The sequence below is a fragment of the Candoia aspera genome, chromosome 1, assembly GCF_035149785.1.
Source record: "Candoia aspera isolate rCanAsp1 chromosome 1, rCanAsp1.hap2, whole genome shotgun sequence".
Taxonomy (NCBI): Eukaryota; Metazoa; Chordata; class Lepidosauria; order Squamata; family Boidae; genus Candoia; species Candoia aspera.
This window is the reverse complement of record NC_086153.1, coordinates 73,394,064-73,408,361: the sequence shown is the minus strand read 5'-3', so window position 1 is coordinate 73,408,361 and position 14,298 is coordinate 73,394,064. Positions and strand designations below refer to the sequence as shown.

Below are 14,298 nucleotides of genomic sequence, written 5' to 3'. Positions count from 1 at the left end.
CCCGCACCCAGAGCCTGGCCTCGACGTCACGTGCTCTCGCCCGTCCAATCCGGGCCAAGCAGGAGTTGTTCGGGAGCTGCTCTCGGCGGCAGAAGAGTTTGCCGAGAAGACCCGGGAGAAGCGGTCTGTCGGCCGTGGCGGCGGCATTGCCTCTAGCCGCTGAGGCCGCCTCGGATCGCCCCGCGGTCTCCGTTTCCCCACCCCGTCGGTGGGACCCCGAGCGCTTTACCTGTTGCTGCTGCCATCCCCCGTCTGCTCTCCGCGTTCCCTGCTGGCGCCCCTTTCCTCACCTGGGCCCCTGTCCTCCGCGGACTGCGCCCTTTTCCAGTCGCGACTTCTCCGTGATTTCACCCTGCTGTGTCCCCCTCCCCCTCTCCCTCTCCCTGCCCCACCGCTTCCCCCTTTCATTTTCCCATTCTACCTCCTCGTTAATTTTGTTTGCTTGTTTCTTGCTCTCTCGGGCCGTGTGGCCCCTGGATTTTTTGGCTGCTTTTCTCCTGTCTCTGTAAAGCACTCCTTGTTCTGGCAGAACTTTCTCCCGTTGATCCCGAACACTTTTCACTTCCTGCTTTGCCCTCGTTCCTTTCCCTGAACGCCTATCAGCTCTTCTGTCCCTCTGGCTTAGGCTTTCTTTGAGTCCCCAACTCTGACTCCTTTCTTTCCCTCATTGTCAGCTTGCTTATCCTTGCTCTTTCTCATCGCTTTCAACTCTCAGTTTCTTGCCTGTAACCCTGCACTCCACATGCTGTGATTTCTGCTCCTCACTCATCCACATGCTCCAGTCCCCCATCCTTGCCCAACCAGTGTCTCTTCCCTTTCTGCTTTGTTTCACTCCTTTCCTACCACTTTTGTGTCTGCCTAAAATAGGGAAGAGTTGGCTTCAAGAGCAACTTCATTAGCTGTTCTCAATGTTGAGGCAGAAGCTGATGTGGTTAGTGCCCATATCTTGACCATGGCTTTGCTGAGCTCCGAGGGAGCAGCTGAAAGATGCTTGGGGACCAGTAGCAACTCTTGCCCACTGTGGACTGTGTTGTATGACTATGAAGCCACTGGAGAAGATGAGCTGAGTTTGCGTCGAGGGGAAATGGTTGAAGTTCTCTCTAAAGATGCAGCTGTGTCTGGAGATGATGGCTGGTGGGCAGGTAAAATCCATCATCGTCTTGGCATCTTCCCAGCTAACTATGTGACTTACCAACCAGGGTGTTACCAACATCCCCAGTTAGGGTTGTTGGAGAAGACTGGTCATCAAGCCCAAAGCCTAGGCATGGGTGATGGGCACCCTGTGGATAATGAAGACCATATGGGTTCTCTAACAGAGATTGACTTTCAACATCTGGAACTGCAAGAGATTATTGGAGTTGGAGGCTTTGGTAAAGTTTACAGAGCTATATGGAAAGGCCAAGAAGTTGCAGTGAAAGCAGCCCGGCAGGATCCAGATGAGGACATCATGGCCACAGCACAGAGTGTGAAGCAGGAGGCGAAGTTGTTTTCCATGTTGAAGCATTCAAATATCATTGAACTTCATGGTGTAAGTTTGCAAGAGCCCAACCTCTGCCTAGTTATGGAATTTGCCAGGGGAGGACCCCTCAATAGAGTTTTGTCAGGCACTTTCCCCACCACTAGTGGGAGCCACTGGGGCCGTCGAATTCCTCCTCATATATTAGTCAACTGGGCAGTACAAATAGCTCGAGGGATGCTTTACTTACATGAAGAAGCCATAGTTCCCATCCTTCACAGAGACCTCAAGTCAAGTAACAGTAAGTATTTTGAACAGTTTTTTTAAAAGGACAACTTACGCATTCTTTGCCATGTTCCTATATTGTAATAATGAACAGTACTGTGAAAAATTTTATTTTTAAACTTTGCATTGCAAAAGTGCTATTTAAGATGCATATTGTTTTAGGCATTAAGAATCTGCTTTTCAATTATGAAATATGGTACTACAAGTTCATTCCACCAAATTGAATTAAGTGTCTTTTCTGTGGTAACAATAATAGTTATACTTAACCATTTCAATGCTCAGTTGTATTTGGTTTCTTAGAAAAGTTGAAGCCTTCTCATGACTCATCTACAACAGGAAGGGCCTGGAGAAGTCTCATTTGTGAAATCTGTGGCTTTTCATATAAGTTGGCTGTGACCTTAAGGAGCAAGTCCAACTGAACTCAAGAGCATGTACTTTTGAGTAGTCATGGATAGAATCAGACTGTAATTCTCTGTGTTGCTTGAATTGTAAATATTAGCTAGATGAAATAGTAATGCTATCTAACTCAGTGTACAGGTGTTTTCATTCCATCTTCTTAAGAGAAAGCAATGATAGTTTACTATATTAGTCTATTCATTCTTTCCACCAGTATTAGCTTGAGACATTTAACCCCATTTTTTAAGCATATGAAATTTAAAACAAAATTGATGGGGTGATAAGAATTAGTATTACTGATTTGATGCACTATGTTAGCAACACCCTGGATGTTCTTTATGAAGAAGATCCCATTTGTTGACGTCAAAAAATAATTTATAAATGGAAATGTATTTTGGTTATTCCCCAATATATTTTGTTGGGATTAATTCTTGTTTCAGTGATGAAACAGTTTGAAAGTCTGCCTCCAAGGCAATGAAGAAGGTTTGCCTAGAGTCCTAGGAATACAGTAGTACTTCTTAGTTAGTGATGCTATAGAAAGTAAGGTGTTTTTTTAAAAAAAAATCTTACTGATACATTGATAGTTCCTAAGTTTCCGTAATGGCACTCCTTGAACTTTAAATGATGTATTTTCATTTTAAAGCCACCCACTTGTCCAACACAAAATTTCTTTAGCAGTTATAATAACCATAAAGTTTATATCCTTGGTCACAAAATATCCATGAAATTATATGCTCCCATTTTTTGTTTACATGTTATACACATTTCTGGCCTCATGTTTTAATAACAGTTGCTGTATGGGTAACAGTTCCATAGGTGAAGTTCAGCCCTCATATCCTATACATTAGATTTGACTCATGAAGTTCTCTTTTCACAAGTGGCAGAGGAAACATTTGTGATGGGAAGTGTGTTGTTCTAGAAGCTAGCTGCATAGCTTGTTTCCTACATGCAAGGTGCAAAAATGAAGGAAGTAATAGGATAAAGGTAAGAAGCAAAACAAATGTGTACCTCCTCCACAATAAGTAATTGAAACTGTGCTATCTCTGCTGTTTCATTCCTAGTCTTAAAGACAAAGATGCCCTTTAATCAAGCTTCATTTCTCGTGAACGTATTCTTGTAGTTATTCTTGCTGGCATGTTGCAAGTCATGTATGTACCATTGCCTCCTTTGGGATGTTTTTCTGACTACTCTCCCTAGCCAGGAGCCATGGAATTCCTGGGTGACTCCAAGGCTGAACCTGTTTAGTTTCCATCATCAGCCAAAGTCAGCTAGGTTCTACTACCTGCCCAAGCATAAATTGGACTAGGAGTTTGAAACTGTCAGCATTAAAATAGTCATAACTAAGTGTGGATGGCACAATCTTGATCCAGTTCATTAGTTCATCTGATGCCTACTAAATCTTCTCTAGAAGGGATAGGTTCTGACAGATATGAAGCAATGAGAAATGCAGAAATTATTAACAAAATTTCTGTATTGCCAATCAGCAACTTACTGGAAGCAAATGTGAAAAATTAGATAGGAACAAAGAATTTTCTACTTATACTGTACTGAGTTGGATTAAAATTTAGATTCAGTCTTGTATAAACCATAGTGGGTTGGACTTATACAATATACTAAATCTAAATCAAACAAACTACATTTTATCTTAGAGAAGACCCCTGGATCCAATTCATAGCAACCAACACAGAAATCTCTTGTAGCCATTATTAGATGTATAGTCCCAGTTTTAGAAAAGAAGGAAGACAAGGTAACCTGGTCCAATATAAACTATAAAGCAGTTAAAGTCTATATTGTAGGGCATTTATTGATTAAAGAATTGGTATTTAGCCCTGTGTGCATACTTACATAGAACTGCATTATGGTTCATATGTCATTTGTTCATACACATTTGGAATATGCAGCTATTTAGAACCAAAGTGGCAAATGTGCTTTAGAAGGGATGTGAATGCACTCATTGCACCTTTTGGCACCACCTTAAAGAAGCTGCACCTTTTCTAGGTTCACAGAGTAGCTGCACAATTCCAGGAAAAGACACATTTGTGTTAAGGATGCCACCCTATTGCAGCATCTCTAACTTCCCAAGATGTATTTTCCTGAGAATGCACAGCTACTGTGTGAGCTCAGGAAAAGCCACCGCTTTTTAAATAAGACATTAACAGGTGCACCAAGCCCACCCACATTTACTCTGAAGCACTTTTCCTTCAGAACCAAATAGCTGCATTTAACTAATTTTTATACTATGGCCAAATTTCTTTTATTTGATTTAAATGCATCAATTGCAAAATAGAAAATCATCCCAGAAATGGGAAGTTGGGAAATGCATTTAAAGTAGGCTTTAGAAGAGAATCAGTATGTGATAGTGGTTAAGGTGTTGGGCTTGGACTGAAGAGTCCCAGTTTCAAGTCACCCTTAGCAGTCCTCACTTGATGACTTTGGGTCTCTCCTGTTCTCTCTCAGCCAAACCTACCCGTAGTTTGTTGGAGAAAAAATAGGAACATGGGAGGCATGGTAAATGACAAAACATGTGCAACAATGTCATAATGCATATGCCACGACTTACATACTACTGTTTGATATTGGAATGCCACTTGAAACCTGGCCTCTGACACAAGTATGTAAGTTTCAGCATTTGCATGATGATGTCACCATGCACTTGTCATTTGGGCATCATTGTGGTTTTCAGAGGAGATTGCTGAATAGGAGGAAATAGAGTGTATACCACCCTGAACTCTTGGAGAAAAGGCAGGATATAAATCTAACAAATATATACGTATCTTTACCATGCCTACTCCCCTGCCATAGCCTGTGAGTGGAATACTGTATGTCTAAAAGGAATGGGAAACTTACAAGAGGCCATCAGGAGAGATGGAGGAATTTGTTTCTTTCAATAAAATGTACTACAACTAAAAATTCCATCAAAACCTAATCACTTGTCAGTTCAGCCAAGCTGAATGCTGCATTGTCCCTGGCTCTGACACTTCACTTTGAAAAGCGTTATAATGTAATAAGTCCTGGAACCTTAGTGGGACTTAATTTCTGGAAAAGCATTATAAGAGTTGGTCTGTGGAGTAATGCAGATGCTTGTCCATTGAACACTTCTACAATGCAAGGTTGTTGTCAGTTCTTTGAGGTTGTCCAGATCAGGAAACTGACTCTACAAGAAGACTAGAACTAAGTTTTATTGATTTAGGCTATATTGACAGAATCTTGCAAGTTTGACTGTGTTTTTCCTCCCCTCCCACTTCTACCCCCCACCCCCCACCCCTTGAAGTCAGGGAAGAGCCAGCCTGAATCTCTTCCTAATACTGTCTCTTTTCCCAGGGCTGAAGGAATGCTTCTGCCCTTTTTGTTTTTGTTCACAAGCTATATGTATTAGCCTTCAGTGTTGGAGCAGCCTTGCATTAAAAAAAATCATTTATTTTAGTGGAACTTTTCCAAATAAGTCTCTATAATTTACCTCTGGGCTTTTTACAGGATATTAAAGTATGCTTATGCCCCATCCCCCTACTTCTATTCTTCTTTCTCATTGTTTTTCAATAGTGTTAAATATGACTACCTATTAACTCATTGGATGATACACTAGGGCAGCTTGCCTGGTCTTTTAATAGATATAGATAGATGAAAGCAAAATGTGTTAGTTCCCCTTAAAGTAGAAGAAAAAACCTCAAAGGATAAAAATTATGTTAAACAAAAGTGGTAGGACATCATTTTGCAAGAAGTTATTGCTGCAGTCTGAGTACAAGGTTGATTTTATTTTTGGATGTTAATTGCAAAAAAGTCAATACTGAGTATCTGTGAAATTGTGCAACCTCAGTCATGACAGCAATGGATGCATCGTTTTAGGAAGGAAGATACTTTCTCTGGGAGAGGAGACAGCAATATAAGAAAGAGGAAAATATGAACCTTCCACAACAGTTTTGATGTAACAGGTAAAAAGAACAAGTTTAGTTAATTTCACAGAAATACGTTATGTAACTGTACATTAACATATTTTTTACCTTGGCCAATCAGTAGCTGAAATATCAGTCTAATTAATTTTTGCTTGATATTGAAGGGAGTGTAATTTTGGGCCTTTTTAATCTGGTGTTGGATGGTGATATATAAGCATCCTGCATGTCCAATATATACTTGGGATACAAGATAAACAAATCCAAATACTTAGATCCTATTTTATAGTGCATTAAAAGCAGCAAATTGGAAAGCATTGAAAGTGGATTCTGTACTTTTTCAAAACCCTATTCTTACTAGTATGTATTTAGTTTAGTGTATCTGCAGCCCTCTCCCCTTTCGACATTTCAAATATTCACAGTAAAGTTGAGCCTACTTCCCCATCAAGTTTAGTTCTGTGAGTTCCTTGTGGTCTCCCTAAACAGGGACTAAACAGGTATAGTCCTGCTACTTCCTCATGAGCCAAGGTCAGCTAGGTTCTGCCACTGCTGTATATTTACAATATATCCTAAACTGAGCAATAATATAAATATGGTTATAGCACACATTAAAAACAATTAAAAGTACAAACCAGCTAAAACAAAGGAAAGGGAGATACTGAAAATCTGCTGTCTGAAAGGAATGACATGGCATTTTTTGGTCACAGACCTTTTGATAGAAGTCCTTGTTCTTCCTTTTCCCTTACATGCAGCAATCCAACAAACAGATGTTGCCACCAAGTATTTGGAGAGAGAAAGAGAAAGGGAGTGAGCTAGGAAGATACTGAGTGAGCAGTAGCATCTCATCATTAGAAGAAAGTTATGATGACTATGTAAATAGTTGGCGAAAAGGATTGAGGCCTGTATCCTCAGTTGCTCATAACCAGGGCACAAATGGGCCCTGGAAGCATTTTTTTCTTCTGCCATGTCCCCATGATGCTCCCCCTTGTTCTGACATCATCCAAAGGCAGGCATCAAGGTTTATAAAGCCTGTTAGGGTTCTTGGTGGGAAGTCTGCCATGTGGTAGGTAGAAAAGGTTCAAATCTACCCTCAGCCATGGAAACTTACTATATGGCTTTGGGCTAGTCACTCTCTTTGAATCCAACCTACCTCACATGATGGTTTGTGTGGGGAAAAAATTGGAGGAGTATTGTATAGACTACTGTTTCTCAACCTCAGCAACTTTAAGATGTGCTGGCTGGGGAATTCTGAAAGTTGAAGTCCACACATCTTAAAGTTGCTGAGGCTGAGAGACTGTGATGTAGACCATCTTCAGCTCCTGAAGAAGAGGTGGGATATAAATCAAACAAATAAATAAATAAATACTGCTTAAATAATTAGCTTTTGTTTTTTAATCATCTTTTTAAAGGAAGCACATAATGATGTGTTTCTATTAAGATTAGATGTGGCTTGTATTTGTTGAGTCATGAGGTTTTTACAGGAGATTGTCCTGCTTATAGTCATAAATTACAGAGTTCTATTAGTTGATAGGAACAAAGTGTTTCAATTTAAGGACCTACGTGCATGAAATCCTTGCAATCAGCAAAAGTCTGTAACAGTATTTTGTTTTTCTTTTCAAATCAAGTTGCTGTGCTCAGACTTGATGACCTTTTATATGCTGGGTTCATTAGAAATTATGACACAAATATAACCTTTTTTCTACTCTGTGCACAAAAATTGACAGGTTCCTGGAACACCATATTCTTGTTTTTGTTCTGCATAAGGATATTTACTGGTGAAAGAAGATATATGACAAAGGATCGCTTGGGAATTTTATTACTAACAGAGGTTAGCCAGATTCCTTTTGCCTAGTACTGACAGAGATTTTAATATATTAATAGCAGAAAAAACTTTTTTGGGGGGAGGGAGTTGAAATAATTCTAATGAATTACCAGAGAGACAAAACAAAGAGTGTCGTGATGGAGGACTTTTGTTCCCCTTAGTATTTTTTATACTGGTTTCCTATCTTCCATGGGTTTTTTTTAATACAGTATATGATTATTTTTGCTTTCTCTTGCTTTGCAGAATATTCAGTCCATAGCTCTTCTAGACTCTGTCAGATTAAGGGGGAAAGACTTATGCAACTGAAGAGAGATCAAGAACCATGCTCAAAATTCACAGAATATAAATAGGCAACAATAGTGAGGGTAGTCTTTTGTCTTGTGCATCCCTGTTTCTCAGTTTGGGTTTTTTTAAATGTTGAATGCCAACATATACAAGAGTTTTTTGTTGGCAAAGTTTAACACAATTTTTTCTGTGGTACTGCTGGATGGATGTTTTAATGCTATCCAGTTAGCACAAACACTATCCATATAAGAGCTGAATCTATAATGTATATACCATTCTGCTGCAGTTTTTATAAAGAAGAAAGATTATTTTGGTCTTTGCTAGAATCAAGTAAAGATTGTTGCAATGATCATCTGCTTATTATCTTCATTTTTTTCCCATTCAGTCGTGTCCAATTCTCAGAGACTGCCTGGAGAAGTCCCTGCAGTTTTCTTGGCAAGGTTTTTTAGAAGTGGTTTGCCATTGCCTCCTTCCTAGGGCTGAGAGAGAGTGACTGGCCCAAGGTCACCCAGCTGGCTTTGTGCCTAAGGCGAGACTAGAACTAGACTAGTCTCACAGTCTCCCGGTTTCTAGCCTGATGCCTTAACCAGTACACCAAACTGGTTCTCATTATCTTCATAGCGGGCTGTAAACATTTGGGAGAAAGCTGCCAAATTCTTAAATGTTGTTATCAGTGCTAGGCCATTGGTGGTAATTCTGAATTTACTTATAACTGCATTTTATTTATTTATTACTCAAATTTAATTACCACCCATCTCCCCCAAAAGAGGGACTCTGGGCTGTATTTGTATATTTTGTATAGTTAGTTGACTAAGATTTAATGCTGATTTTGTCAGAATAAAGCATTCTTCTCAGTCAGATGCCATAATGCTTCAGAGGGCACCAGGTAGGGGAAAGCTTGATAAAAGATTTCTAGTTCAGTTTTATGTTCTCAATTTCATGTGAACTGAGGTACCTTTCAAAAAAAAAAAGTGATATTGATATTTTACTAATTTCTTGGCCTTCGGGCAGGGCAGATTTGATTTAACTCAAATCATGTTTTGAATCACTGCCAGGAAGTCTCAAATTTAACAATTTAATGTCAGGAAGATTCTTTTCAATTATTATTTTAATAAAAAGAACACATTTTTGTTTTCTATATAATCTTACTACATAGTCATCATTTCTCAGAGATACAGGTTTCATTTTTAGAAAATACATGCAGACATTATAATTCTAATTTCTTTTTTCACTAAAAGATTGTATGGCAAGTTATTTTATTTAGTAACTAAACAAATATGTCATTGTGAAATCATTAGGAGGTGAACCAGCTCTAGTTCAATTAATCATGGATGTCAGAAGACATTTTTGTTATGATGTGCTAGGACAATCATCGCCATGATCACCAAACAGATTTTAAACTATATGAATACAACTTGTCTGTTCTGGTTAGCCTTTTCTCAACAAACAACCCAAACTAATTCAACACCAGGACCACACATTCTGAATTCTCACGCATAAGCCAGCCTGAATGATGCAAAGCACTAGAAGGGTAGAATAGAAATGTTATAAAAAGTTTTTTAAAAAATTAAAATTAAAATGGCAATTTCAGTGAAGTCAACATAGAGAATTTTAAATATTGGGTGGTTGGTGCAGAAGAACATGGTGTTCTTCCATTTTGTCTTGCTATTTATTCATAGTCTAGACATGAAATACAAGCTTCCCTGCTTTTTCATGTAATTGCTATTAAACTGGAATGCATGCCACTTACAGTCAGCTTTAAAGCAGCATATAAGCCAAACAAACAAATTTTCAATTTAAAATGAATTAGTATAAAGAAAGAAAAAAGTCTCTGTGTATTGCAGAAGAGGTACTGCTGTAACAGTAACGATGGTACAGATGGCCATCCGCCAGACCTTGGATGGATATTCCCATCTAAAAGAAAGCAATACATTTTACTGTTTTTGTGTACCTCATTGTCACATGCACGGATACAAGTGAAATTGTAAAGCTCTATCTACTTGCTTTATTTTAAAATGAAGATTCAGTAAGGCAATAACCATACTTTTATTCAAAAGATTCGGAGAAGCCCATCCAGCTAAGCGCAAGGGAAAGTGTGTATTTCTTTAAAATAGCATGACTAGAATATTTAGTAATCTGAAGATGCTGCAAGTGCAGGCACACCGTCTTCAGTATCTTCAAAGAAGGAGCAGTTTTCATGATGCTGCTTTATTCAGGCAACCAGGCTTTGTATTTCTTTAGTGCCCTGTTTGCATTTTATGCACAGGCTTGTCATACAGTAACAGGAAGTTCATTAAAATATTCTTAGTTGAGATCTCTTTTACAACCTGCAGCAATTACAGGTATTTTTCTTCTAAAACTCATAGAGGACTCTCCAAATACATTTCCTCGTAACTGTATGAAAATATTCTGCTCACTCTTAATTTCCCTTTCTGCACCTAACCCTCTCCTCACCCTCACACCTCATGCACAAGTCCAAAATTTGTGTTCTTTGTCTTTGCATTTTTAAGGATAAGCATTAAGGGCCTGACTGCATATGTACTCTGTGCCTAACCTGTGGAGTAGGACTGGCGAGATCTGTTATTCCCTCATTTCCCTATCTTGCATAAGTAAAACTTAGACTGTTTTGCTTATTTGAGTTTTTACTGGCATTTTGTTTATTTGAGTTTTTACTGACTTTAAGATACAAAAAAGTAAAAGAAAATATACAAATAAAGAAACTGAAGCAAACACAAAAAATTGGAAAGGAAAGAAAAAAAAGACAAACATATGTTATCAGACATACAGAAAACAACTCTGTTTTTAAATACAACATTAAGTATTGACCACATGGAGTAATAAGAGAGCCAGTTTGGTGTAGTGGTGAAGGTACTGGGCTAGAAACCAGGAGACTGTGAGTTCTAGTCCTGCCTTAGGCACAAAGCCAGCTGGGTGACCTTGGGCCTCTCTCACACACACAGCCCTAGAAAGCAGGCAAGGGCAAATCACTTCCAAAAAAAAAGTTGCCAAGAAAACTGGTGGGACTAGCCAGGCAATCACCAGGAGTCAACATTGACTCGAAGGGATAACAAAACAAAACATTGAGTAATATTCATCACTTTTTCTATTACATTGATAGGGAGCCTGTTCATAAGCAGTGACTTCAGTCCAAGACTGTACGTCTGAGATGGCATAATAATAAGTTATTTTTATTTTTCTATACCCCTTGCTTGATAAATAAAAGTTTTCCATATATTGGTAAATTCCCAATTTCTGGTATATAATTCAACATCATTTAAAAGAATTCCAGGACTAATTACAGCCCATTTAAAATAATAATAATAATAAACACTTTAGAGTGGTATGAAATCATCTCCAAAAGAACTTAAAGGTTTGAGCTAGGATAATTTTTACACAATTCCGTAAGAAATGTCAACATTCAGCATAAATTTTAAAAATCCAATTCTGTAATTGTTTTTACCCATTTACTTTTATTTTCCATGCTGCTGGTCAGTGAGAAAACATGGATTGAAATGCTTTCATTTAGACATCATTTATGAACCTTAACATCTACGGTGTTCTTTTTTTGCCACTAATAGAATGTGCCATTATGTCAACTATTTTAATCTAGTTTAGCCAATGGCTTCTTTGTTAGCCAACTGTTAGCTTAGATCTTAAAAAAAAAAGTGTTGCTAGCTTGAAGGTAGATGGCCTTGTAAAGTAGCTAAGTCTAACTGAAATACCAGTCGGCTTCTCCTGTTTATATCTCATTTTGAGAATAAAGGCAAACAGACTTATATTTGGAATTGCATTTAAAAGGTGAAAGATTAATATGATCTGAAGAGAAACCATACTGCATTATAATTTTGTTGATCTTACAAAGTAAAGCTTATGGGAAATTAAACTCAGTGTTTTCCCTGATCATTTCAAAACCAAAATTCAGCTTTAAAATTACCTGTAATCCTTTTTATTACTACTTGAATATCCCGCTGGGAATCTGTTCTTCAAAACTAAAAAGTTTTATAAGAATAAACAAATAATATTTGGATGCCAGTTTGCACCATGATTCATATTTTCAGTGAGGATGCCGGTGCTGGAAGCTGGCCAAGGGGCGGGTGAGCAGGGCTGTAGAGACCTATGGCAGTCAAGAGAAATTGGGCAAAAAAAAGACTTGGAGATTGAGGAGTAGGCAACAGTCTTAAAAGGCAGGCTAATTAGTATTTGTGTCAGGTTGAAAAATTTCATCACATTTTTTTCTCCAGTAGGGTTTTCACATGGACACAGCTTTGCTGGTCTTTGAAAATAAAATTCCAAAATAAATTTAATATAAATAATGCATCTACTGAAAAGCTGAACACCCTTTCTAGCATATACAGCAAGCAACTCAGAGTTCACTGGGAAATCAAACACATACTATATTCTGATACAGAGCTCCAGAGTTTATCGGTAAGGGGCTCTTTCCTTAGCTAATTTGGGAGCTTCTATTCAATCAGTGGCAGACTTGCCAATATTGGCAGAACAGCTCTGCTTTGTTCTTTTCACGGCTAATGAAATGTTTGCTTTTGCAGGTGTGCTTTTAACTCAAGCCTGATAAGCCAGCCTTCTCTTTGCTTCCTCCAAAACATTGCAGCAGGGATGGCTTGTGTTCTATAACTTGTTACTTAAGAAATGAAACAACTTTGAAACCTTCTGTACAAGGTTATTGTTAATAACTTAACTTTTCAGTGAGGCAACTTGTAACACTGTCACCAAGCCTTGCTTTAATCAAAGGCACAGAATATGGGTACCATCCTTAGAGCATATCAGTTGATCTTGATCAGTGGGACTTGAGTTAGTTGTAACTCATACTTTACTAACAAAGTATAACGAATTCACTAATTATGGATGCTTTTTCTGTAAAGTCTAAACCAGCATTTCTCAACCTCATGCAACTTTAAGATGTGTGGAGTTCAACTCCCAGAATTCCCCAGCCAGGATGCTGGCTGGGGGAATTCTGAGAATTAAAGTCCACACATCTTAAAGTTGTTGAGGTTGAGAAACACTGGTCTAAACTGCAAAAGTGGGTAGCTCATGTACCACCTATTCCAAGCAAGGGACTTCATAAAATGACAGACATGTAGATGCTTTTGTTTCTAACAAAAAGCTTTCCTCACACTTTGAACAGCTTCACTCAAAGTTGTAATTGGGAAATACTTTGATTTATCACAATCTATTGTTCTATGTCATGAATCCAACCAAATGAAGGTGTTTTTGAATTTTGAAAACTTGTTTTGAGTATTTATAAATCACACCTACTTGAAGTTCCATAATAAACCTTAGTAAAGATTAGGTAGATTTCTAAAAATATGACTAGGCATGCTCTGGAAGACTTATTAGACTGTGATTTGAGAGGTGGTTGGACACACCCTGTCTTTAATTTGCACGTGCTTTTAAAATGGAATTAGCTTCTTTTGACAGTTGTAGGTTTTAAATGATGGTAAACATAGCTTCAGTGGGAATAGCCTTGAGTGTAAGCTATACCTAGAGTAAATATTCAGACAGCAATTACTGACAATTTTTGTTAGATGTGAAGCTGACCATGAACAAAATAGAGATTTGAAGGAAGGACAATAAAACCAGCCATGTTTTCTACCTTGTCCCTTCAGAAGATTTACACTGAATCATGTACTGAATCATGTGCTAGTTTTATATATTGAAACTGGTAGATTTTTAAATGTAATTTATGTTGTATTTTATAGTTTGAAAGAGATAAATAGTATTATTTAATGCAAACAATGTGATTCTTTGTCACACACTTTGGTATTTGTGCAGAGTATAGTAATAAACATCTAGTTGCAGTAAGACAACTGAGATTAACATTTTGGCTCTTTTTGATAATGAAAAGTGATCTTAAAGCCATTCCATTGTTGCTAGTAATCTTCCAAGTCCAATTCAGAGTGCTGCTCATTATCTTTAAATCCTTTACCGCAATGGGATATGTCAGAAATGAATCTGCCCATTCAGTACTGTCATCTAGGGAGGGCTTGTTGGGACTCCACCCCCCAAGAGATTCATGGATTTTGATGGATTGATTGATGGTGCCAATCATATCTGCTTATCTGAGGTTTGAATTTTATTGATTGTATAGCTTGTAGATTGTATAGTTTGAATTTTATTGATTGTATTGTTTTTGTTGATATACAAATCCA

General features: G+C 38.0%; 1 protein-coding gene across 3 annotated transcripts in view; it reads left to right on the top strand.

The window, feature by feature from the left end:
* Positions 1–399: 399 nt before the first annotated feature.
* MAP3K21 (mitogen-activated protein kinase kinase kinase 21) overlaps positions 400–14,298 on the top strand; it is a 41,827-nt gene continuing 27,928 nt past the window's right edge. For 2 of the 3 annotated variants that reach the window (XM_063306763.1, XM_063306754.1), the window contains exon 1: positions 401–1,757. In XM_063306763.1, coding sequence (XP_063162833.1) covers positions 953–1,757 — 805 coding nt within the window. In that variant the 5' untranslated portion in view covers positions 401–952. Of the gene's footprint in view, positions 1,758–14,298 lie in introns of all 3 variants that reach the window. The other variant, XM_063306745.1, reaches the window with a different exon arrangement.